The 22,683-nt window shown below is 42.8% G+C and overlaps 2 protein-coding genes across 15 annotated transcripts in view; one reads left to right on the forward strand and one right to left on the reverse strand.

Annotated features, from left to right (window-relative positions):
- The window catches only part of LOC101788571 (cytochrome c oxidase assembly factor 1 homolog), an 89,443-nt gene extending 79,375 nt beyond the window's left edge, over positions 1-10,068 (forward strand). For 11 of the 14 annotated variants that reach the window (XM_063233909.1, XM_063233912.1, XM_063233907.1 and 8 more), the window contains one exon: positions 115-345. In XM_063233909.1, the coding sequence (XP_063089979.1) occupies positions 115-196 (82 nt within the window). In that variant the 3' untranslated portion in view covers positions 197-345. Of the gene's footprint in view, positions 1-114; positions 346-1,780; positions 1,978-3,662 lie in introns of those variants that run through there. The other 3 variants (XM_063233904.1, XM_063233903.1, XM_063233905.1) reach the window with 2 other exon arrangements.
- Positions 3,894-22,683, reverse strand: part of Stk17a (serine/threonine kinase 17a) — a 31,710-nt gene continuing 12,920 nt past the window's right edge. Inside the window, exons 4-7 of the mRNA XM_063233900.1 lie at positions 11,180-11,306; positions 5,391-5,439; positions 5,125-5,304; positions 3,894-4,549 (exon numbers count right to left, since the gene is read on the reverse strand). Coding sequence (XP_063089970.1) covers positions 4,228-4,549; positions 5,125-5,304; positions 5,391-5,439; positions 11,180-11,306 — 678 coding nt within the window. The 3' untranslated portion in view covers positions 3,894-4,227. The remainder of the gene's footprint in view (positions 4,550-5,124; positions 5,305-5,390; positions 5,440-11,179; positions 11,307-22,683) is intronic.

The raw sequence follows: 22,683 nt of genomic DNA on the forward strand, positions 1-22,683 counted from the left end.
AATTAAAATCAGCTTGAAGCAGTGCCCTGCCTACTGCTTTTTAATGTTTTCCCCTTGGACCTGCCTTGCGCCGAGTGTCGTGGATGGGGAGACTCCATGCAGGCCTTTTCTCAGGTGGACGCTTCAGGAAGTGGTGCTAGAGCTTGGGGACGGACAGCGGATCCCCGTGTTCACGCCTGGCGAGCAGGGGACGTGAACAAAGGCCTCCGGCTGCGGCCACCGCCACGCAGCCACCCCAAAGGCTACTGCGGTTCTAATTCAACCAGAAGGAAACACAATAAGGTTTATATCTATTTAGCCGTGCTCTTTATACAGAAGCAAAATAAACCAATCTTAGTAATACAATGACTTCTGCTTGTTCTTTTTCTTCTGAGCCCCCACCCCGCCCGGCTTTCAAAATGCAGCCTGGTGCCACGGTGCACCCCTGTAATCCCAGGTACTTTGAAGGCTGAGGCAGGAGGGTAGAAAGTTGGAGGCCAGCCTGAGCAATTCAACGAAACTCTTGTCTCAGCAAAACGCAGTAAAGTGAAAAAGGTTTGAACAAGGGCAGAGGCTTGGAATACACCACCAAGGGGCACTGGCACCACGGGGGCTTTGCAGTTCGCTGACCCCAGCCCTTTGGGTTGGCCTGGCTTCCCTGAATCCCTGTGAAGTCGCCTGTGGGAATTCTCAGTCACACTGGGATATTTTGTTTGCTTTATTCTTCTGTTTCAGTCACCGTCTGCCCTACTAAAGATTTACAAAATAATTGCTTTTATCCCAAACATTTGGAAAGCTGCGTGCACAGGTGTCTGAAACAAATGTGGGGAAAAGCTAATGGTCCTCATGTTTGTGCTTTCCAACTGACTTGGCCGTGTACAGTATTGGGGAATCATTTCCTCAGCGTCTGTTCCTCTTAGGACAGACAAGCTGAGCCTGGATTTTTTTAGTTTTTTCTTTTTGCATTTTTTACTGGCACATTTTAGAAAGACGTAACATCCATCGTAGGAAATGTGTCCCAGCACCGTTATCTTTTCCCCTTTCCCTTCCCTTTCCTTCAATGTGTCTTCTCTGCTGTATTTACTAAAGCTTTGTTTTTTCCTTTTTCTCGTCCCTTCTTTCCTTTCCCCCTCCCCACTCCCATTTCTTCTCCCATTTGAACATTTTCATTTCCCAGTATCTGTCACACATTTTGGTCCTTATACTTTCAGTTTCTTAATATTTAAACATGTGTGTCTGCTTTATTTCACTTAATATGATTTCAAGGTGCATCCACTTGGCTAGAAACATTTCAAGCTTAACCTTCTTTACGGCAGAGTAGCACTCCATTGTAGGGAAAAACCACACCTTTTCCTTTCATCGGTTGATGGGTATTTGGGCTGTTTCTAAGATTTTGCTATTACAAAATGTGCTGCCATAGCAGGGCACAGTGGTGCATGCCTGTCATTCCAGCACTCAGGAGGCTCAGGCAGCAGAACTGCTGCAAGTTCAAGGTCAGCCTGGGCTACTCAGTGAGTCCAGCCCAACTTGGAAACTGTCTCAAGCAAGAAAAAAGTGCGTAAACAAACTGTGCCATTATAAACATGGGTGTGCATATATTGCTGTGTTATGCTGCTTTTAATTCTTTTGAGATACCAAAAAAGGGAAGAGGTGGGTTGGATTTTAGTTTTGGTTCTTTAAGGAATTGCCTCACTGATTTACACAGTGGTTGCACCAGTTTATACTCCCAACTGTGAAATACTCCTCTTTCCCCACAGCCCTGCCAGCATGTTATTGATTTCTTGAATTCTCATTCTTTCAGGAGCAAGATGGCATCTCGGCACCAACTGACATCTCTCAAATGACCAGGGTATTGAACATTTCTCCATATATTTATTTGCCATTCCTACTTCTTTCCCTCAGAAGCATCTTATTTCAGATACCCATTTTTGGACGGGGTCTTTACATTTGAATATTTTGAGTTCTTCATATATTCGAAATTATAGCTGGCAAAATCTATATATCTAATCTGTCTTTTTTGTTTTTATTGGTACCGGGGATTGAACTCACGACTGCCTGCTTGCAAGGCAGGCGCTTATGCTGCTGAGCTAAATCCCCAGCCCCCTCTATATCTAATCTGATCTATATCTCTGAAGAGCTGGCAAAAAATTCTCCCATACTATAGGCTATTTCTTCATTGTTGGTTTCTTTTACTGTGCAAAAGCTTTTTGGTAAGACGAGATCCCAGTTAACTTTGTGACAGGTCCTGTATGGTTGGGGTTTTGTTCATAGTTTTTGCCTACAACAATGTCTTCCTTCTACCTGTTCTATCTTCCAGCAGATTTAGTGTTTGTTTTAATATTTAGATCTTTGACCCATCGCAATTTTAGTCCAGTGCATTTACCCCTATTTTTTATCAAAGAGCTATTTATATGAACTTGGCTCAAATAGTGGAACCGCATTTAGGACTTACCCGAGACAACGTTGTGGCCACAGGTTTTCAATGAAAGCTCTGCCAGTAGGGCAGAGCTTCCTTTTCCCCTTTCAGAGCCTGTTAGAAATGCTGCTTCTGAGGAGCTACACAAAGGAAGCCAACTCCGTAGGAAAATAGTGCAACTGCACCGCCTCGGCCACCTACGCAGTGGCGGGGGGACAGGGTCAAGTCACAGGCACGTGTGTGTGAATGCTGACCGCCGCACCTTGCACGTGGCCTAGAACTGTGGTCAGGTGCTGTCGTCCCCGTGATTTTCACATTGAGATAACGGGCAGAGCCTTGTGTGACCCACAGTTCAGAGCACAGGCAAGGCTCAGGTGTGTGCACACACACACAGGTAATATACCAGCTGCACTGATGTGTACACAGCACACCCAGGAACCTCTGGCTTTACTGTGTGGGGAGGATTTAAGCTACTAGCCACACTTTCCCATTTTCTATTTAAACCGGAACTGGCTATTCACTGTGGGGTCTCCATGCCACTGAAACAGTCAATCTGATCCTACTCAAATTGTGTGTGTGTGTGTGTGTGTGTGTGTGTTTGGTGCTGGGACCAAACCCAGGGCCTTACATATACACTTGTACTCAGCTACACTCCCAGCCTAAAGTAAGTTCTTCTGGAATAAGGTATTTGGCTAATGATAAAATATCCAATGTCAGTTTTTTAGTGGACAAAATAAAGGTTTATAATTTGTAACTGTTCCCAGCATAGCTTAAGGGTTGTAAGAAATAATGGGATCACGGGCTTGACAGTCACGATTGTGTGTCACATCTGTTCCTCCTCTGCTTTAGGTTTCATTAACTTTGGGACAAAAACAATCGTTTCTTTTCACTGACGAGAGCAACCACAGTGTTGACCAGATCACAGTGACATCTATAAGTGACTACAACTGAGGGACAAATTGGTGGCAGAAGGGAAGCGGCTGGAAGTGGCTTGGGAAAGAAAGTAGACGAGGATGGTATGAGGAGGGGAAAGACAGGTGTTTCAATATCACTGGCTGACAGAACAAGAACCAGAATAATTTCAGGGATGAAAAATCACCGTTTCTCTTATGAATGATGCTGAAGAGAAAAAAAAAAAATCTGCCACTGACAAATTGTAAGCATTAGGAAAAATAGACACAGTGTAAGAAACCAAATCTACTCAGTGGAAAGCAGTTATATACTGTAAGTCTCCAATTTTTTTTTTTTTTTTGTCTTTTTGATATAGGGTCTCACCATGCAGGTCAAGCTGGCCTCAAACTCGCAGCAATCCCCCTCCTGAGCGCTGAGCGCTGGGCTTATAGGCATGTGCCACCATGTCTGGCTAAGTCTCCAAAATTTAATGGTATCTATTTAAATTAAAATTTTGTCCTCTCAAGTAAATCCAAAATGAAAAAGTATCAGTTTTAGTAAATATATACGTGTAGCTATAAGGTATACATAAATAATGCAAAAGAAATTTTTTGGACGTGTAATTTTGGCACTTTTACTTGGCTTTTTAAAGTAAATACAAGTATCTTTGTACACAAGTTCTCATTCTAGAGAAACAGGATGTTAAAAGGTACAAACATCTTAAAAAGAACACTGAAATAGCTTTACCTGTCAAATCCTTGGTTGGCAATTTTATAAACCTGGTTTGATGCACTTAACTCCAAAAGTTTGACAAAATTATTTTTTTCCTATTGGTTTTTCCTGGCTACCCATTTTCTGTATACATACATTTGGCCAGAGGTCCATAAATAATATTAACATTTCAACGGAGCAATCTTAAAAGTTTTAAAGGGAGACGCAGCTCAGTAGATAAATTCTCCTGGGATTTCTTGTAGCAAAGGTTCCTCAAATTTAAATCGTTTAGAAATGGCTTTTTGCTCCATTTTCCCTTTTTCAGACTGTCTGCATTGTCCCAAAGTATATGAAGTAACTACAATTAACTCCTCGGTCACAAGTGATCCTTCGGATTCCGGCTTCTCAGCATCGTCATTGATTTCAGCAGCAGAATCACCTTCCTGGAGCACGTCTGCCGCTTCCACTGCTCCCTTCACCTTGTAAGGACTAGGAACACTGCTCGATGTCAACCACGGGTGTCTGAGACAGTCTTCAGCAGTGGCTCGGTCTCTGTGTAAAGACACCCACACACACCGCAGCATTAAACCTCAACCGAGAAGTCAGAGCACTAGGTCCTGTATTTATTACCACAGTTTTCAAAGTATAAGGAGTTGGCAAAGATCCTATTGTGCTTCCTGAGTAAACCAAAAGTTTTGGAACTTGAGCGCATTCCCTAAAATGCTGAAAAAGGACTGTAACTAAGGTCTCTCTCCAGAGTTCTGAGCCACTCAAGAACAGGTAGGAAACAGCTGCTAAGGAGCAGGTGTCATTTCACCGTCAATTTCCATTATCCCACAGTAACCAGTGCCACGCACTGTGAGATGCATCTGCAGTTTCACTGATTTCTGTCCTGTCAGACTGAGGCCCAGGCCCGTTTTCTAGGCATACGTTCATTTTGGACAGTTTTTCCTTTGACAGGCAGGTTAAGCCAAGAGGTTCATCTAGTTTCCTGCCCATACTATCATGTCTTACTTTGTGGTTTAGGTGCTGAACTACTCTGGCTCAGAGCAGATCACTCAGAGCCTGGCTGGGAGAGCAGCTCTGGGGCAGGCCCCCCACAGATGAAGAGGAGAATTCATACTCACTCGGGCTTCTTCAGTAAAAGGCCCTTGATGAAGTCTACAGCAGACTCTGACACACCATCGAACTCCTCCTCAGAATAGCTGACATTCATCTGTGAGATGTTCAGGAATGTTTCTTGTTTACTGTCGCCTAAGAAAGGCGACACTCCTGTTAGCATGACGTAGGTGAGCACTCCAATGCTCCTGAGTGGAAGGAAGGTGTGAGGGCAGTTAGTACCAAATTCGTTGCTGGGAACTAATGTCACTGACTTTTAGTAAGTAACACTCACCACATGTCTGTTGCCAAGCTGATAGGATCGTAACTAAGAATTTCAGGAGCTAGTTGGAGAAACAAGAAAATGTTTAGTTTCGTGGGGAAAAACTTCCTAATTTGCTCTTAGATAAACAATAAAGTATGCATTAGAAATTATACATCACTATTACCAAGGTTTTGCCTAAAATGAAATAACATCATGAATTAATATGAATAGAAAAACCTTTTATTTCCCTGGTTTTTTGAGGCAGGACCTCACGATGGAGTTCAGGCTGCTTTCAACTCCACTATGTACCCTCGGCTAGCCCAGCACTCACGGGACTCCTGCTGTCTCAGCCTCCCTAGTGCTGGGTGAATTAAAATCTTAAGTAGCTATTTGTAATTAACCTGTTACTTTTAATACTTCTACTCTCATTGTTGAGACTTAGTATCTAAAAAAATTTTTGAAAGCAAAAACTCTGGAACATACAAAGACACTCTGGCACCGTTTTCTCCCCCCAGTTTCCCTCCCATCACCCAGCACATCTATCAGACGGCAGCTTTCAGATCCTGCCCAGTGCATCCCTATCTCTCCATCCCCACAGCCCAAGCCCAGTGCAGAAAGACTCCTTACGTGCAGGTATAAGTTCCTTATGATGAATGTGATCATTACATATGGCAAATTGCACTAATGAAAATAAAATTTATAAAAATGAAAAGCCCTAGGTATCTTCAGAAGACTGGAATCACAAAGCTCATCTGTATTGCTGAGAAAAGTAACATAGCGAGTGGTAGCACAACTGCTGCCAGTTCTAAGCTCGAACTTTCCACCACCTGAACAGCAAAGTCTGAAAAAGCCTGCTCAGTGCTGGAGCTTCACTCCAGTCAAACTGAAACCCCCTTGAAAAGTCCTGCACAGGCCAAGTCACAGCTCGTATCTTGCTGTGCATACGAAGGGGAAGCTTCAGTCTAAGCACTGCTCTCACTCAGATTTTTGGTGAAAAAAAGACCAAAAGACCCTGGAAAGTCTAGTGCCAGAAGTTCTTTATGGAAGGAGACTCTCTTTCCAAAAAAAATTTTTCTCTTCCTCTGATTTTTCTCCAGCTTCCAGTGTACCAGGAAGCCTCCAAATCAAGTGAAAAGTACTATACAAAAATTTAAAAATTTTATTCATTGTACTGTGTTTTGATATTTAATGTAATGTGTTTCTTGTATTTAGATGTTTTAGGGGGGTATTTCCACAACCAAAGGCTATTAGCACCGTGTTAAAGTCCTAGAAAAATGAATTTACATGTAATTTTTGGGCCTCAGAACTAATTTTTGGTTCTCCATTGTTAATGGGAAAAATATGTTCAGTGTTTAAACTTTTCAGTGTTCAAACATGAGTTTGGAACAAACTGAGTTCTACAACTGAAGTATCATTGTACACGTACTTCATAAACTGCTGTCTCATTGAAAAGCAAAGAGACATTTGCAAATATCCAAAGAATCAGGAAAAATACCACTCTCCTCAAAATCAACTCTACTCACAATCCAGTCAACCAAAGATGATTATTTTCAAAAGTGTCCAACTATGATAAGAAGGCCGTAAGTACCAAATCCAAGTAAAAGTAGATGAACAACTAGAAAACCATGGTAATAATATTAAAAGAAGGGAATTAAAAGGTTCTTAGAAAAACTTAGAGCACTCAAACTCACACTACTGGTCTGAGACAAATTTCCACTGAATGTAAGGGTGAAAGAGGTCAGAAAGGAAATGTCAGGTGTGCTAATTTCCTCAACTTTGATTTCTGAAGCGGCTGGGCTGGGAAACGTTACAGAAGTTTTAAAAGAAACAACGAAGGAATTAAACATGAAATGCACAGCATCCAAGCTGCTTGAGGCGGGGAAGTAACACGGAGGCCACCGGCCAGAGGGTGGAAGGGAAGGTATACAAGCACCCCACCTTACATGCCGGGTGCTCACGCTGCGCGGAAGGCTAACTTAGGAGTTCTGTATGGCAAATCGGCTTCCTACGTGGGAGGTGCTGTTTTCAGCTCCATTTTTTGGACAAAGGAATGTGACTGAGAGAGACAAGGACCAACATCACTGAAGCTGGTGGCAGAGCCAGGACTGCCTGGGGGCAGCAGAAATTCACCTAGGGAAGGCACCCCAGGAAAGGCTGTTTCCAGAGTGTTTTTTCTTTTTTGGATCAAGCATTGTTTGGGGCAGGGGGTTGGTAGGAAATTTAGATTTACCAAAAAGCAGAAAACATTAATAAAAACAAATCCCCAACCCCACTCCTTATCAAATCCTGTCCTGCAGCCTTCTGGGCGGCTCCCTGCCACGATACCTGCATTAGAACAGAGGGGCTCCCGTATCTGGGGTGCGGTTCTCTCAAGATATATGCTAAGTCACTTCCAAAACCTACTTATAGGTCGAAGGTGCGTTAGCCTAGTGAAAACTAGGTATTCCAGCCCATAAAAAATCTTAAATTCCGAAGGTGGTTTCTCTCCCTGTGGTCATTTTTGAAATGTACCCATTTTATTAAGTACTGGGCTTGTGACACGTTCTGATGTCTGTGCTCCATTCCGGCCCCCTTCCTCATTCTCTTCCACCTGTTAATAATCTCCCTTCTACCTTTGTTGTGTAACATTCCGCGTACTAGGAAGACCCCGCCACCAGTCCCAGTGTGGCTTACTTTACTCAACACGGTGTCTCTCGTTCCCCCTTCTTTCACCCCACAAACCACGAAATACTCCCTATGGCAAGTACGACTCCATCACGCATATGGACCACATTTTCCTTCTCCATTCTTCCGTTTGTGGGGACCAAGGCTGCTCCCACGGCTTCTAACTGTGCCAAAACTAGGCATACAGACAGCCTACAGCAGGTATCAAGAAGCGGAATAGCCAATCAAATGGCAGCTCTGTTTTTAGGTTTCGGGGAGCCTCAGTACTGATTTCCCTAGGGGCTGCACAAGCCCTACATTCTCACAAACTGCTCCTGCCCTCCTTGTCTGGCGTGCATTCATTCATTTGTAGTCCTGGGACCGAACTCAACTCAGGGCTTTCAAACTGAGTTACAAGACTCGTCCCTGTTTAGACCAGGTCTTGTGAAGTGCTAGATTCAAAACTGGCATTCTCCTGCCTCAGGCTTCCAGAGCGCCAAGAGTCTGCTAGGTGTACTACACCAGGCTGTGTTCTATATATTTATTTTTTTTAACTTTTTTTTTTTGTCTTTTTCCTTTTTTATCGGTACCGGGGATTGAACTCACGACTGCCTGCTTGCAAGGCAGGTGCTTATGCCGCTGAGCTAAACCTCCAGCTCCATGTGTTCTATATTTTTAATGACAGTCATTCTACTGGGACAAGACAAAATCTCAGTGTAGTTTTGGTTTACATTTTTCTAATAGCTAAAACTGCTGAACATTTCTTCATGTTTTTATTGTCCATTTATACGGCTTTAGAGAAAAGTGTTCAATTCATTGGCCTATTAATGGATTGGGCTGACTCTCAGGGGTTAAGTTTACTAAGACATAAATAATAAACAAGGGTGTATTTTTTCCTAGTTATTAATCCTCTGTTGGAACCTACTGATAAAGATTTTTCTTCCATTCTAGAGGCTGTCATTTCACTTGTTAGTTCTCTCTCCTACAGGAACTTTTTGATTTGAAGTGGTCACACTGGTTGATTCCTGCTATTACTTCCCATGCTCCTGGAGTCCTATCCGGGAAATCTCTGCCTGGGGCTATGGCTTCAGAGCTTTCTCTGTGTCTCACAGGAGTTCCACGATTTCAGGTCTTACACTGTGGTGTTTGATGCATTTTAAATGGACATTCATAAAAATGAGACCCAGGTCTAACTTCCGTCTCCTCCAACACGTACCCAGGCTCCCTGGCCCTGTCTTTTCTCCACCACGCACTGTGGCTCCCTGTCTGGCATCAGGTGGCTGCAGCTGTGTGGGTGTCTGTGCCTGTGTCTCCAGTCTGTTCGGCGGGCCACGCATCTACTGTTTGGATCCTACAATGCTGCTTGGCTGGTGTGATTCCGTATGTAACGTGGAATCAGGTGCTGTGACTGCTCCAGCCTTGCTCTGTTTGCTTACAACCGTGTTCTACTTACTCTGGGTATCTGCTGTTCCACATACAAACTCCAGGATTATTTTTTTCTAGTTCTGTGAAGAATGCTGCTAGTATTTTACTGGGGAATACATGAAATCTGTAGGTTACTTTTGGAGATAGAGACATTTAAAAGATATTAACTCGATAGATCCAGGAAGATGGGAGGGCTTTCCACCCCCTGGTGTTGTCTTCAATTTCTTTCTTTATTGTTCTCAAGTTTTTATCATGGAGATCTTTTACTTCCTTGGTTAACTGATCCCTAAGGTTTTGTTTTGTTTTTTAAAGACATCATGAATGGTTCTTGTTTCTTTTCTTTACCTATTTCATTATGGGCGTACAGAAACATTGCTATATTTTAATCAGGTTTTTTCTTTTTTGGAGATAGGCTCTTATTATGTAAACCAGGCTGGCGTTGGACTTGTGGTGACCCTCCTGCCTCAGCCTCCCCTGATTAGAGGTATGCACCACCATGGCTGGGAAGGTTTTCTTCAATTTAGATGACCATGGAATTTTTATCCCTGATTCTATTTATGTGGCATTTTATGTTTAGTGATTTCTGTACAAGTATACTGAATGATCCTTTCCTCCCTGGAATAAAACCAACTTGATATGGGCTATGCCTTATTTTTAATCTGTTGAATTTGGATATACCTGAAACTGCAAGACTTTAATACTTATTTATTGTACAGTCATTGCCCAATAGCTTTGTTTTCTTTGACCAAATTTGTCTTTGAGTCCTCTGAAATTTTCTCTTCTTGGAAACGAATCCTCAACATCCTCAGCTCCTGTTCCAGCACTGCCCCTTGTCCCCCATTATGAGAGGAGTCCTGCTTTCCCCAGCCTCTTGCTCTTCATGAGCCCTCGGGCCACAGCCATCCTTCCTTCTCACATCTGCCAGCCCTCTGGGCAACTTCCCACTGATGTACAGGACTCTCACAGCCCCCACCAGGGCCTCTGGGCCCCTGGCCCGAAGGGCTGCCTTTCCGACCTATGGCCAAAGCCCGTAACTACCAGGAGATGCTTCTCTGGTCATAACTTCTAAATCATTCGGTAGGTTTATGCTTCATTTTTAAATCAATCAAACTATTACTCCTTCAAACTCCAACTTTCTTCTGGTCAGTCAGAAAAGGTAATAATTTAATTCTTTTTTATCCAAACTAGACCCATGGCGCATCACTCTCCTATGTTTATCTGCTATTTCTGCCAGTGACCTCAACTTGGCACGATGATCCCAAAGGCCCGCTCTGCTTCACACTGTCTGGAGCCCCAGGATTGTAATTACTTTATTACCAGCTGGCACATCTTCAGAGGCCTTTCCTGGTCTTCTGCTCCTTTGCCTGCCTTTTGCAGTGCTGGGGGCTGAACACAGGGCTTTGCATGTATTAGACAAAGACTCTACACTGAACTACATGCTGAGCTTCCTACTCATGTCTTGCTTAGGATGTACAAGGTCTGGGGCTACATACCCAGCAGCAAAACAAAAAGGTTTTTTAAAAAAAATCAAGTAAAAATTTAAAAACAAACTTTCTTAGCCCTGTATGAAGAGGATCACCAGTTTGGTACCTTACTCTTGAAAGTTTTCCATCCTTAAACCAATTTTTAGATTTAATTATAATCTCCAGTGGTAGAATTTCAATATTGCAAAGGCCTTATGAAGCAGGCCACATGTGAACTCCTTAATGAAGGTGATTCCTATCTCCAACAGAAAACCATAGAATACTCACCCACATATTCAGGAGTCCCCATAATTTCCCGGAGCTCTTCACTGTCCTTCATTATTCTTGAAAGGCCAAAATCAACTATTTTTATGTCACCCAATGGAGATTCACTGGTGAGCAGAATATTCTGAGGCTAAAAAATAACACATATGTCCCCAAAGATTAATAAAGACATGATTAAGTACACAAAAACATGTAGCTCAAAGACACAAACTCCATCTGTGAAACTGAGATTGTGCAGTCAAACAGTAAGCAACCATTCATTGAAGAAATACTCTTAGATATACCTCCTGTGTTGTAAGGCGGTTGGCTTTATACTCATCTTTTCAATCTCTTCCCCCATAAGGCTCTTCTAGGCATATGAATATGTTTCTACCCTCAGCTGAGAAACAAACCATTACACTTCCGATGACTACCCTCAGAGGCCTGAATCTTCTTCTGGCACACTACTCCCTGCCATCTCCTTTGTGCTCAGTGTCTTGACAGCGGGGTCCAGTGCACTTGCTGTCACTTTCAGTTCAGCTCAGTCCACCGTACGCCTTCTAAATCTGCTCCCTCAGAAAATGTCCCGGATGCCTTTCAGGCACTACTTGCGCGCACTGACTTCTGTAGCACTGGGTGTGCTACGTCTCTATAGTCTTGATACCCTCCTGTGTCCCTCTCCAATCTCTTCCTTCTTCTCTCCAAAGACTCCACAACATTTTTTTACTTCTCCCTCTCCCCTCCTTTACATATTGCTCAACATCCTGCACTGGCTGCTCTCTCTCCCACTGCCCTGCACTCTCTTTCCAGCAAAGGTCTGTGCTGACAACTGCACCACCTCCTCAGTGCCACCGCAGCCCAGCTCTTTGGCTCAGTGCGCCTGGAGGAAAGGACCTTCGTCCCCAGCTGCACAGCCAGTTTGCTTCTTCCGCAGTCCCAGTGCCCAAGCAAGGGGTTCATCTGGAAGTGCTCCTTCCTTCTCCACTGTGTTTCACATTCTGCGAGGTCGCCAGTCTTATCAGCTCTACTTCTTAACACGTTCACAGCGCAGCCTTAAGGTGTACCTTGCTACCAGGCAGCCTGACTCACTCACTGCTGGAACATGCATAACTGTCCTATCTGACAACTTTGTATTATTTTTATTAGTAAAAAGACCAATAAAGGTGATGAGATTTGTGTGTACCACAGTAGTACAAGCTGCCCAAAGGGCAGTCATGCATGTTCCACTGGTGGCTCAAGCCACTCAAACCATGTTAAATCTGCATGTCCTCAACGCTTAAAGTTTGAGCTTTCCTTACTTGTTACCCGACCACTCTGGTAGCCTCCTGTCTATGGTTTTCCCCACCTCCCAGCCATCCTCCATTGTGTCATTACAGCCATCCCTCAGTCTCCCTGGGGAGTGGCTCTGGGGCCCTGTAGATGCTCACGTTCCTTACACAAAATGGTGTCGTATTTGCATCCGACGTGTACATACCCTAAGTATACATCTGAAATCATCGCTAGGTTACTCATACTTCCCACGAAATATAAATGCCACATAGTTTTTATACTACATTATTCAGAATGTGACAAGAAGTCCACATCTATTCAGTAAGAAGAAATTTTCTTCCCAAACATTTGATCCACAATGGGCTGAACTCATGGGTGCAGAGCCAGCTTACTCTTCCCACATTCAGCCTGGTCATGGTGGGCCTCCTCGGGCGGCTGCTCACCATCAGCAGACACCCAAATATGGGCTGAGCACAGACCTGGTGAAGGGCAAGTGCTACCCAAAGCACAACATTAACAAGGTTCGTATCTTTGGACTTCCTTTTTCCCAGTGTAAAATTATCCAAGACATTTCACAAGGAAAGATAAGCAAAAGTATTATGGGCTAGGATACAAAATAATTTGGATTTTTAAAATAAAATATGAGATCTGAGAAAAAGTTTATATTCTCAAGAGAGTTCACACTTACTGTCTTCTACCATTAAGAACAGTATTTCTACAGGTAAGCTGCAAAGCACTGCTATCAGTAAATTACAAATCTGTATCTACGTGGGCACGGCACTCAACGCTCATGATCTGGTGCCTCATCTGTGCTAAGATTAACGCCCTGTCACTCTCCGTAGGCAATCTCCAGCCGAGACATACGCTCTCACGTCCCGGGCCTCTCTCTGCACATGCACCGCTGTGCCAGGAGTCCCTCCCTGACACTCATTTTCATCACTCACTCCAGGCAGTGGTTTCCGCAAAGCTCTCCCATTCACCCGCCCTCTTCTCCCTCTCTCCAGATGATTCTCCCATCCTTTCATTACCTGACCCACTGACCGCTGCGTGTCTCACAGCGTGATCTCAAGCTCTTTTCTTACTCCACATTCTCACTTTGCACAGTCTATCTGCAACCAGAGCTTCGAAATTACCTACTCCTCATGACTCCCACATTTCTAACTCTTTCAAACCTCTTTAGCCAACTCTTACCAAGCTCTCCTTTGACGGTCAAAGGCACCTCAAATTCAGCAAGACCACAATCAGACTTGTATTTTCCCTCGTCAGTCAGATTCTCTTGCCAGTGTCAGGCATCTCAGTGAAAGTTATAACCACCCAGCAGGACAGAACACTAAGAACCACCCTGGCCGTTCCTCTCTCCTTCCTTCCTCCTCCATTTAACCAGCACGTCACCATATCTGGCTGACTTTCAACCATAAATTCTAAGCATTTCTATACTTGGTCTACTTCTCTCCATCGACAGAAAGCTATTTATAGTGACCATTATTTCTTGCTCAACTCCAAAGGTCTAAGTGGTTTTCTAGGGATATACTGTCTCCACACCACAGCCAGAGGATCTTCTGTACTTCGTAAGTCTGATGTTACCTCCCTGCCTGAGCCCATTGATCTTAGAAGACACACATGATCATTGACAGCAATTGTAAGCCTGCAGGTCTAGCTCCTGCCTGAATCTTCAGAGGCCTCCTGCCTCATTCATCTCGGCTCTGTGAAACGTGGTCTCACTGAACATTGCTCAGTAAGTCTCTCCTCTCACAATAATGTCTCTGCATACAGTCCTTCCTCTGCACTATATACATATATTTTTTACATATACATATATTTAATACATATATATATGTGTACACGAAGTACACTTATTAGAAGAAAAGAAAGTTATGAAATATACTATCTTTCCTTAAGAAATTAGAAATGAATAAAACCAAAAACAAATAGAAAATAATAAAGATCAGAAAACACAATCCCTTATCAAAATGCCAACATCATTTTTTATAAAAATTAACATTTTGATTATTACATCTGTAGAAATACAGAAGACTCAAAACAGTCTAAACAACTCTGAGAAAGGAACAAAATTACAATCTACCGCAATCCCACTATTAATCACAAAGTTGTATCAATCACGACAAAATGGCATTTTTTTTTGTCTTTTTCCTTTTTATCGGTACCGGGGATCGAACTCACGACTGCGTGCTTGCAAGGCAAGCGCTTATGCTGCTGAGCTAAATCCCCAGCCCCAAAATGGCATTTTTTAAGACATGGTCTTGCTATGCCGTTCAGGCTGACCTTGAATTCACTATGTAGCCAAGGTTGGCCTTGAACCCAGTGATCCTCCTGCCTCGGCCTCCCTACTGCTGGGATTACAGGTGTGCGCCACCATGCCTGGCTTTCCTTCTGTTCTTTACTCAGTGTTAACTTGGTGAGAAGACCTGCGTGGAAATAAAGCAGATAGCCATGATTTCCATCAATGTGAAGGGCTGCAATATGAAAAAGGATATTGAGGCACAGATGGTCTTTCCCTGTAAACACTGTCCTACTCTTGACCCAACTGTCCTTCTTTTTCCTGTTATGAAGACTCATTTATGTTTATCAAGGTCTGAATTCAGACAGAAAGGAAAGGAAAATTCTATAGCTTCAATGTGGACAGGAGTCACAGTGCCAATCACTGTGATTTCCATGGCAGTGCCGGGCACATAGCAATATGTATTTTCTGGGTGAGTGAACAGGAGAAACATGCCTACAAAAAATGGAAAGAGTATCAACTTTGGGCATGATGGCGGCAGCACGAATGTAGTGCTAAGGAAGCCCTACAGTCAGAGCTGCTAATGAGAGGAGGAGGAGCCCACAGACAGGCTCCATAGACTCTGCTGTACACCGTGCAACGACAGCACTGTGTGCCACGTGGCAGGCAATGTGCCTGTGAGAGGCACAAGCTTCCCCTGGGAAGCTACAGGGCAGGATGTGTGCAGACCCTCAAGATAAAAGGAATTTACCTCATCAGTTAACAGATTTTCACCAATTGCTCACTAAGCTACATGCTGGGAAAATAACAGGACAAGACCAAGACCTGAGTGTCCTCTTTTGGAGCTCTACATTCTAAGGTATTTATTTGGTGCTGGGGACTGAACCCAGGGCTACCACCAAGCTGCACCCCACTCTAGAGCCTGACATTCCACTGAGGACACAAACACACCACTATGTACCCTCAAGCAGTTCGCAGGGCTTGGGGAACTTAGCAGGGTGACGCTGAGTGGGTGCTGCGGTTTGCACAGGTGTGCGCCACCACTTGGGGAGCCGGAAGATTCTATAGGAGGCAATGTTTGAAGAGTTCTGCCTTAAAATGGAATTGATCTTGGCACAATGATCTTGTGAGCAGTAGAGCCAGAGGGAGGAACTTGTATCACAGCCTTGAGGTGAGGAAGAGCTACCAGTGGAGGATTCCAACAAGTCTGGTTTCTTGGGAACGGCACAAGGCAAAGGGTCAGGAGGTGCATCAGAAAAGAGACTGAAAACAGAGGAATGGAAAGCACAGAGCTCTGCAGGCCTTCCGAGGGCAAGTGGCAGAAGACAAGCGCATTTTTCCTAGGCAATTAGCTTCTAGATATTTGCCAGGGTCTCAACGTGTTCCCGATGGTTCCTATGTTGGCAGCTTAGCCCTCAGCGTAGTAATGCAAGACAGGTGAGACCTTAAAGTGGTGGGCCTGGGTGGGAAACAATCAGATCCTTAAGTGCTGCCCTCAGAAGAGATCAGAAGGAATCAGGCAGCTCTGGAGGACACCTGGTGAGTTCTCTGCAAGGTCTGTTACCAAACAGCGTGCCTGATCCCTGAGCTGCTCCCTGGCCTCCTGCTTCCCAGGTGACTGCTCCTGCCATTGGGATGCATCTGCCAAGGTCACTGCAGAACCAAGCCAATCAATGCTGGCACCAGAACCTTAAGCCTCCAGAACTCTGAGCTTTCTAAGGTACTCACCACCAGGCACATTTTATTACAGTAACAGCAAACAGACTAGTACATATTTATTCAGGAAAAAAAGAAGTATACATAGACCCTTCCCCACTCCCAAACTTTTAAAGGCAATTTAAGTTTTAGCCTGTTAATAAGATATTATAATTATAGTAACATAAAATGTTAATTCTTTAGGTAAATTTGGTGAGAGTTTGACCCAGGGGGAGATGGTCATCACTAAACATGTTTTGCTCTTTCTACACACAAAACGCCAAAGAGTAGGAGAACCACTGCATTTTCTTGACCTTTACTTGTAGTGATCAGCTTTTCTGTTACTGGGACCTAATACCTGACACCCATAATTTAAAAGGAAGAAATGGGTTATTTGGCTCAAGGTTTCAGAGAAATTAGTCCATGGTCAGCTGGCTCCTAGGCAGAAATAAGGTAGAAGGGCACAGCAGAGAAAACTGCTCAGTTCATGCTGGCCAGGAAGCAGAGCACAAAACAGCACCAGAGAGTAAGGGCCCAGGACCAGAGTAGACCCCAAAGCCACCTCTCCATGACCCCTGGGACACACTCACTATGGTGCTCTATTAATCTAGGGAGCTCTCAAACCAATCAAGCTGAAAATTAACTGTCACACTTAGGATTAGTAATCATGCACAGTCTGTAAATGTTTCTAAATACCACTATTTAAATAGTTTAAATGCTTTCTTTCCTCATACATTTTATTTACACTTTACATTCCTTGAGAAATGCTCTTTTGGTAGTATGAAAGCTAACTGGTTTAGTGTTAGTGTCATAAATCCTAAATCAGTACACTAAATTATAAGAATCCTAATAGGTAACACACACACTTTCTCTCTCTCTCATATAAAGTCAAGCTAGTTGAAGGAATTTTAGTTAATCTTTATTATGTAGCTTCTGTAGTACCAATTGTGCCTTGTTTTGACCACAGCTACTTTAAAAAAAGATCTTATTCCTTTACATAAAATATAAGTATAGCTACAAAGCTATAACTGCTGTCAGTTTTCTAATAACAAAATATACCTACTTCCTATAAGCAAAAATACATGTGCTGCAAAATAAGCACTTTTGCATTTATCATTCAGCTAAATCTTTTTAAGGAAACAGTCCATGATAAGGATACTGTGGCAAAGAATACTTTTTTTTTTTTTTGAGACAGTCTCCCTAAGTAGTTCAGGCTGGCCTTGACCTCACTATGTAGTCCAGGATGGTCTCAAACTGACAGCGACCCTGATCCTTCCTCCCGATCCTTCCTGCAGTTTTAGCTTCACAAATGCTGGGACTATAGTGCTGGGATTATAGGCCTGTCACCACATCAGGCTCGAATTCTATTTAAAATGCACTAATCCTGAGTGGTAAGAGGGAGAGGAAGAAGCAAATCAGTAAATGGAGAAGTAGTGATAACAGAAAAAACTGGGAACCTGCAGAGTCCTCACACAGACCACAGCGCAGGGAGGACTTCTGCAATCTTATTACCTTGCTCCATGGGAATCCTTTCCATTTACCTTGGTATCTTCACCTCCATACATATAATCCATGTCACACTTACTTAAAAATCACCGATTTAGTAGCTAAGGATATTGTAAAGCTGCAGTCACCCTGCTCAGTAAGGCTTCAAGTATGACAAGAACATTTTATCATGCAATGAAAATTCTAAGAAATTAACTTTTTGTTGTTAAAACCTAGATTAGAGCAGAGAAGTAGGCTGATAATCCTGTCTAAATTAATTTAGTATTTCCTTTAGTGTCAATTATTTCTGTTATGGGCAACTATTAATTTGTGACAGAAATTCCCAAGGGAGAAATGATGACCCCATAGCCTATTAACTGTTTATAATTTTTTTGTGTCACTTACTTTTAAATAATATACTGATGAATGAATAATGTTCTGGTGGATAAATAATTTAACTTAAATGGGAAATTCCCAACATCTAGTCCATTTCTAACTATGCTTTTAACAGGGTGAACAAGTTAATGATATAATACTTTGTACTAATGTCACAGAATGACCAAACCAATAGAAGACCATTCAAAGACAAAGAGCACTGAATTTTAATACTGGGTTTCTCTGTACTTTTGGTTATTTCTCCTCTTGTCTGAGTAAAAGCAGGCCACTATGCTGATATGGGAAATGACTCATTCACCAAGTTACAAAGGCTCTTTGGGACCGTAGTTAGCTCTGTTCTGACTTTGCTAGTCACTGCTTCTCAGACTGCAAGGCATTCTATGTTAAACAAACGGGCTTTCCCTCAGTCACATTTTGTCTTTTCCATTTTCATGAACTTAGGGGTGTAATTTTTTAGACTCTTAAATTTGTATCTGCTGCTTCTTAAAGAATTTCCCATGTTCAATTTAAGGTACTTGACTGGGAACTTTTAGTGAACTGGTCCATTTAGGGTCTGTACTGAATCCAACTAGTATTTCCTTTAGTGTCAATTATTTCTGTTATGGGTAACTATTAATTTGTGACAGAATTTTCCAAGGGAGAAATGAGAGACCCCATAGCCTATTAACCGAAATTTCTAAATTAGGATTGTTAATTTCCAGAGTTAAAATGTAAGAAAATATACCATGCTTTGAAGCATTGTGGGAAAATAATCTTTCTAACAGCAATGTCGTCAGTGAGAATTTGTACTTATAATATTGACTCAGAGAGGTCAACTGGAAATAATGTTTTGGTAGAAATCATGCCCCGCTGTACCACTGCCACAACAACCTCATCTCAACAGTTCACTTAAGAGATATGACCCATTGCGGTTTCCATAGAGACTGAGTGCACACACAAGGAGTGTGAGGGCGGAAGAAAGGCTCCCAGCTTCTGACCACCTTGTCTTCTGGGTCCTCTGGGTATAGGAAACATGGAGAGCCCAGCTGCCTACATCAAAGGCATCATCAACATCAAAGGTTCATCACTGTCATCAAGGCCTCTATTAAATCTGGAAGGAACTATACAACCAGGGCACTGGAGGGAAAGGAATATGATTTGCACTGAAGGTACTGGGAGAAAGGGATATAATTTCCTTGTATAAACACAGTCGAACCATGTACTCATGAACTTAATATTCACTTTGACTGCTTTCAAGTGACATCAAAGATCCATGACGCATGGTGTTGGCAACCTGTCTGACTAGGTACCTAATTAGTTCCTGAATAATGGTCACAGGTTGGGCTGTCACAAATTGAAAGCTCATTTCCTACAGGTGCAATGTCATTTAATTGAGGTTCTGTTCCTAGAAGACCTTATATATTGTACAACTAGTAGAATATTATAAAAAACCTGGTACGATCTATAAATTTAAGGTGTAAAACCAAACATGAAAAAAACTACTGCATAAACATTTCTTTGTGGGAATTTTTCTGTATGTGTTACTTTCTCGTGGCTGAGACAAAATACCTGACACCCCAAGTTAAAGGCGGAAGGGTGTTTTAGCTCACAGTTTATAGAGGTTTCAGTTCATAATTGACTGACAACAAGGCAGGGTGGCTTGGCAGAGGAGAACTGTAGAAGAAAAACCAGTTCGTAACAAGCAGAAGACAGCAAAAGCAAGCAAGCAAGGGACCTTAACAATGTCTTTGTACCCCTTTTATCTTAGCCCAGGCTACTCAGGACAGGTTGCACTCACACCCTTAATCCTCGTTCCCCTGAGACTAGTACGGCACCATGAATCAATTCTAGCACCACATACTTTAGATCCAGTTACCTGCATAAAGGCCCCACTTATACATGAGGAACATGTAGACAGAAGCTGTAACACTGTGTGACCCATACTGATGACTTCTTACCCTGAGTGATGACTGTAACGGCTGCAGCTTCCTGGTCAACATTCTCAAAGGAAACACAGGACAATGTCTTGCAGTGAAGATCACTGAACCTTTTAAGCATATGACAGACTAAAAGGGCAGAGCAAAGACCAGTCTATCCTCCAACTGTGCAAGTTATGAAGGGTTTTAACCTTGTAATCTTTAGCTTTACTGTTCTGGAACTACCTGGGGATGTGCAAACGCTCACACTACCTTTCAAAAAGTGCCACCGTGAACATCATGTGGCTACTGTCCACTACAGCCACAGTACTAAGACTCTAAATTGGCATTTTTCGGATTGGCAAAAGAAGGGTTCCAGATGGTTTTCCTTCCCATGCTCTACAGAAAACTGGTTATGTAAGGGGATATCTATTGTCCCCCCAACTGACTTCCATGGGACACAACCAAGGTGACCTGGAAGTCAACTTCCAGATTGTCCCCACTGTGCTTCCCTCGCCGAGTTCCTTTGTGCACTGTTCTTCACACAGGACAAGGTGAACACGAAGTCTGAAGGATGTGTGTAGTTCTCCAAGGAACTCCTGGATGGGAAGCAGCCCTCCCTGGGTAAGAACCCCTGGTGTCGGGGCCTAGTAATTTGTTTTTAGGAGCTCTTCCAAGTGATTCTGATGTGTGGCAGAGCTGGAGAATCACTGCCATACAGCACCTGCTTACTGCTGGGGGCACCCACAGACAGGCCAAGGGGTATCAGCAAATGACGTGGAGCGATGAGGATACAGATCAGGGTCGAAAACCTTGTTGGGGTCCGATGGCCTCAGTGTTCTGTGGCTGCCTTCCTTCCAAATCCGCTCGCTGGTATTCTTGTTAAGTGGACTAAATAAGGAACTACAATCACTGTAGTGTGTTCTGTTTGAGGACTCTTTCATCTTTCCACTGTCCTATGTGGACTTTGATATACAAGTAACCATCAGAAGAGTACCGGGAAGGCAAACTTTCCTACCACAGTCCCCTCAGGGAATGCACTAATACACTAACACATGAGTACACCAATATTCACCAATGGTGACTACCGTTTGCTTCCTAAGGATCCATTTTCCATCCTTCAGAAACAGAACTGGCTTGAGAATCACATGGGCCTAGCCCTGCAACCTCGGGACACTTAGTTCCACATTGATCCAAGCTGGGCTAATTAGTACGATTCTTAGAACTTCTGAAAAGAGCTCTGAACAAAGACCAGCTCCTTCCTGCTGAGTCTGGACAGTCTGAGGTAAAGGAGCAGCATCCTCCTCAGCCTACCTGCTGGGAGTATCAGCATGCTTAGCTAAGTGCTGGGACTGGCAACAATCTCAGGGCCCTGAACACTGGCAAAGAGAAGCTAGAATTATCCCTGCACTTTTCTGCCAATAAAATGTTCTTTTGGCTTATTCCAATTTTAGCTGGTATTCTGATTACTAGCAAAGATCAGAAGTGACATACTGCCCTTTTTGGTTCCTCCTCCCCTACCACCTTTGACACGTTTAAGTGAGAAACTGCCTCTCCTCTCCATCTCATTTACTTATTCCTGCCTGCCTAATTTTCAAAACACTCCTTTTCAAATATTCCTCTTCAAAAACCGTCTGGTTCCTTATGATATTTGAAACTCTTGAAATCTGGGTTTTTCTCAAGATAATCTCTTAACTCCAGTGAAACTAGTTATTTTTCCCCAAACATAATGACAAGAATTCCTAACTCTCCTGAGATAATTTTTCATTCTTCCTTACCTCACAAATTCTAACTTTTTATTAATATCTAGCTCAAGTACTATCTTCACCAGAAAGTCTTTTATCTATTTCAGGAATTTTCTGAATTCTATGTTGGGAGGATTTGTGTATCATTCATCTTCTACATACACTCATACATTATCTCCATGATAACACCAAATGCTTGGAGGACAAAAGTCAAGACTCAGTCCTAGAAGAGACCCAGAATAACAAAAGCAATTTTGGGCAATAACAGCAAAGCAGGAAGCATTGCAACACCTGACTTCAAGTTATAGTACAAAGCAACAGTGATAAAACAGCATGGTACTGGGAAAAAATATGTAAATCAAGGGAACAGAACTGAGGTTACAGAAACTTTCCCAGACACACTTAATGATTTGATCTTCAACAAATGGACCAAAAGCATATGTTGGAAGAAAGATAGCCTATACAGCAAGTGGTGCTTGGAAAACTGGCTATCTGTGTGCAGAAGATTGAAACCAGATCCTTATCTTGTATCATATACTAAATTAAAATCAAAATGGATCAGAATGGATGTGGGTTAAACATTAAGACAGAAACATTAAACCTATTGGAAGATAAAATAGGTGAAACACTTGAAGACATAGGTGTAGGAAAGGATTTCCTTAAAACATATGCTAAGATTCCATCTTACTCTAGAAAGAATGGTAATCATTAAGAAATAAAACAACAACAAAATCCTGGCGAAGCTGTGGTGAAAAATGACCCTTCCTTCATTGTTGGTGGGAATGTAAATTAGTACAACTACTA

The sequence above is a fragment of the Cavia porcellus genome, unplaced genomic scaffold (genome assembly GCF_034190915.1).
Source record: "Cavia porcellus strain 051 isolate PalLab524CR breed Dunkin Hartley unplaced genomic scaffold, mCavPor4.1 scaffold_23, whole genome shotgun sequence".
Classification (NCBI taxonomy): domain Eukaryota; kingdom Metazoa; phylum Chordata; class Mammalia; order Rodentia; family Caviidae; genus Cavia; species Cavia porcellus.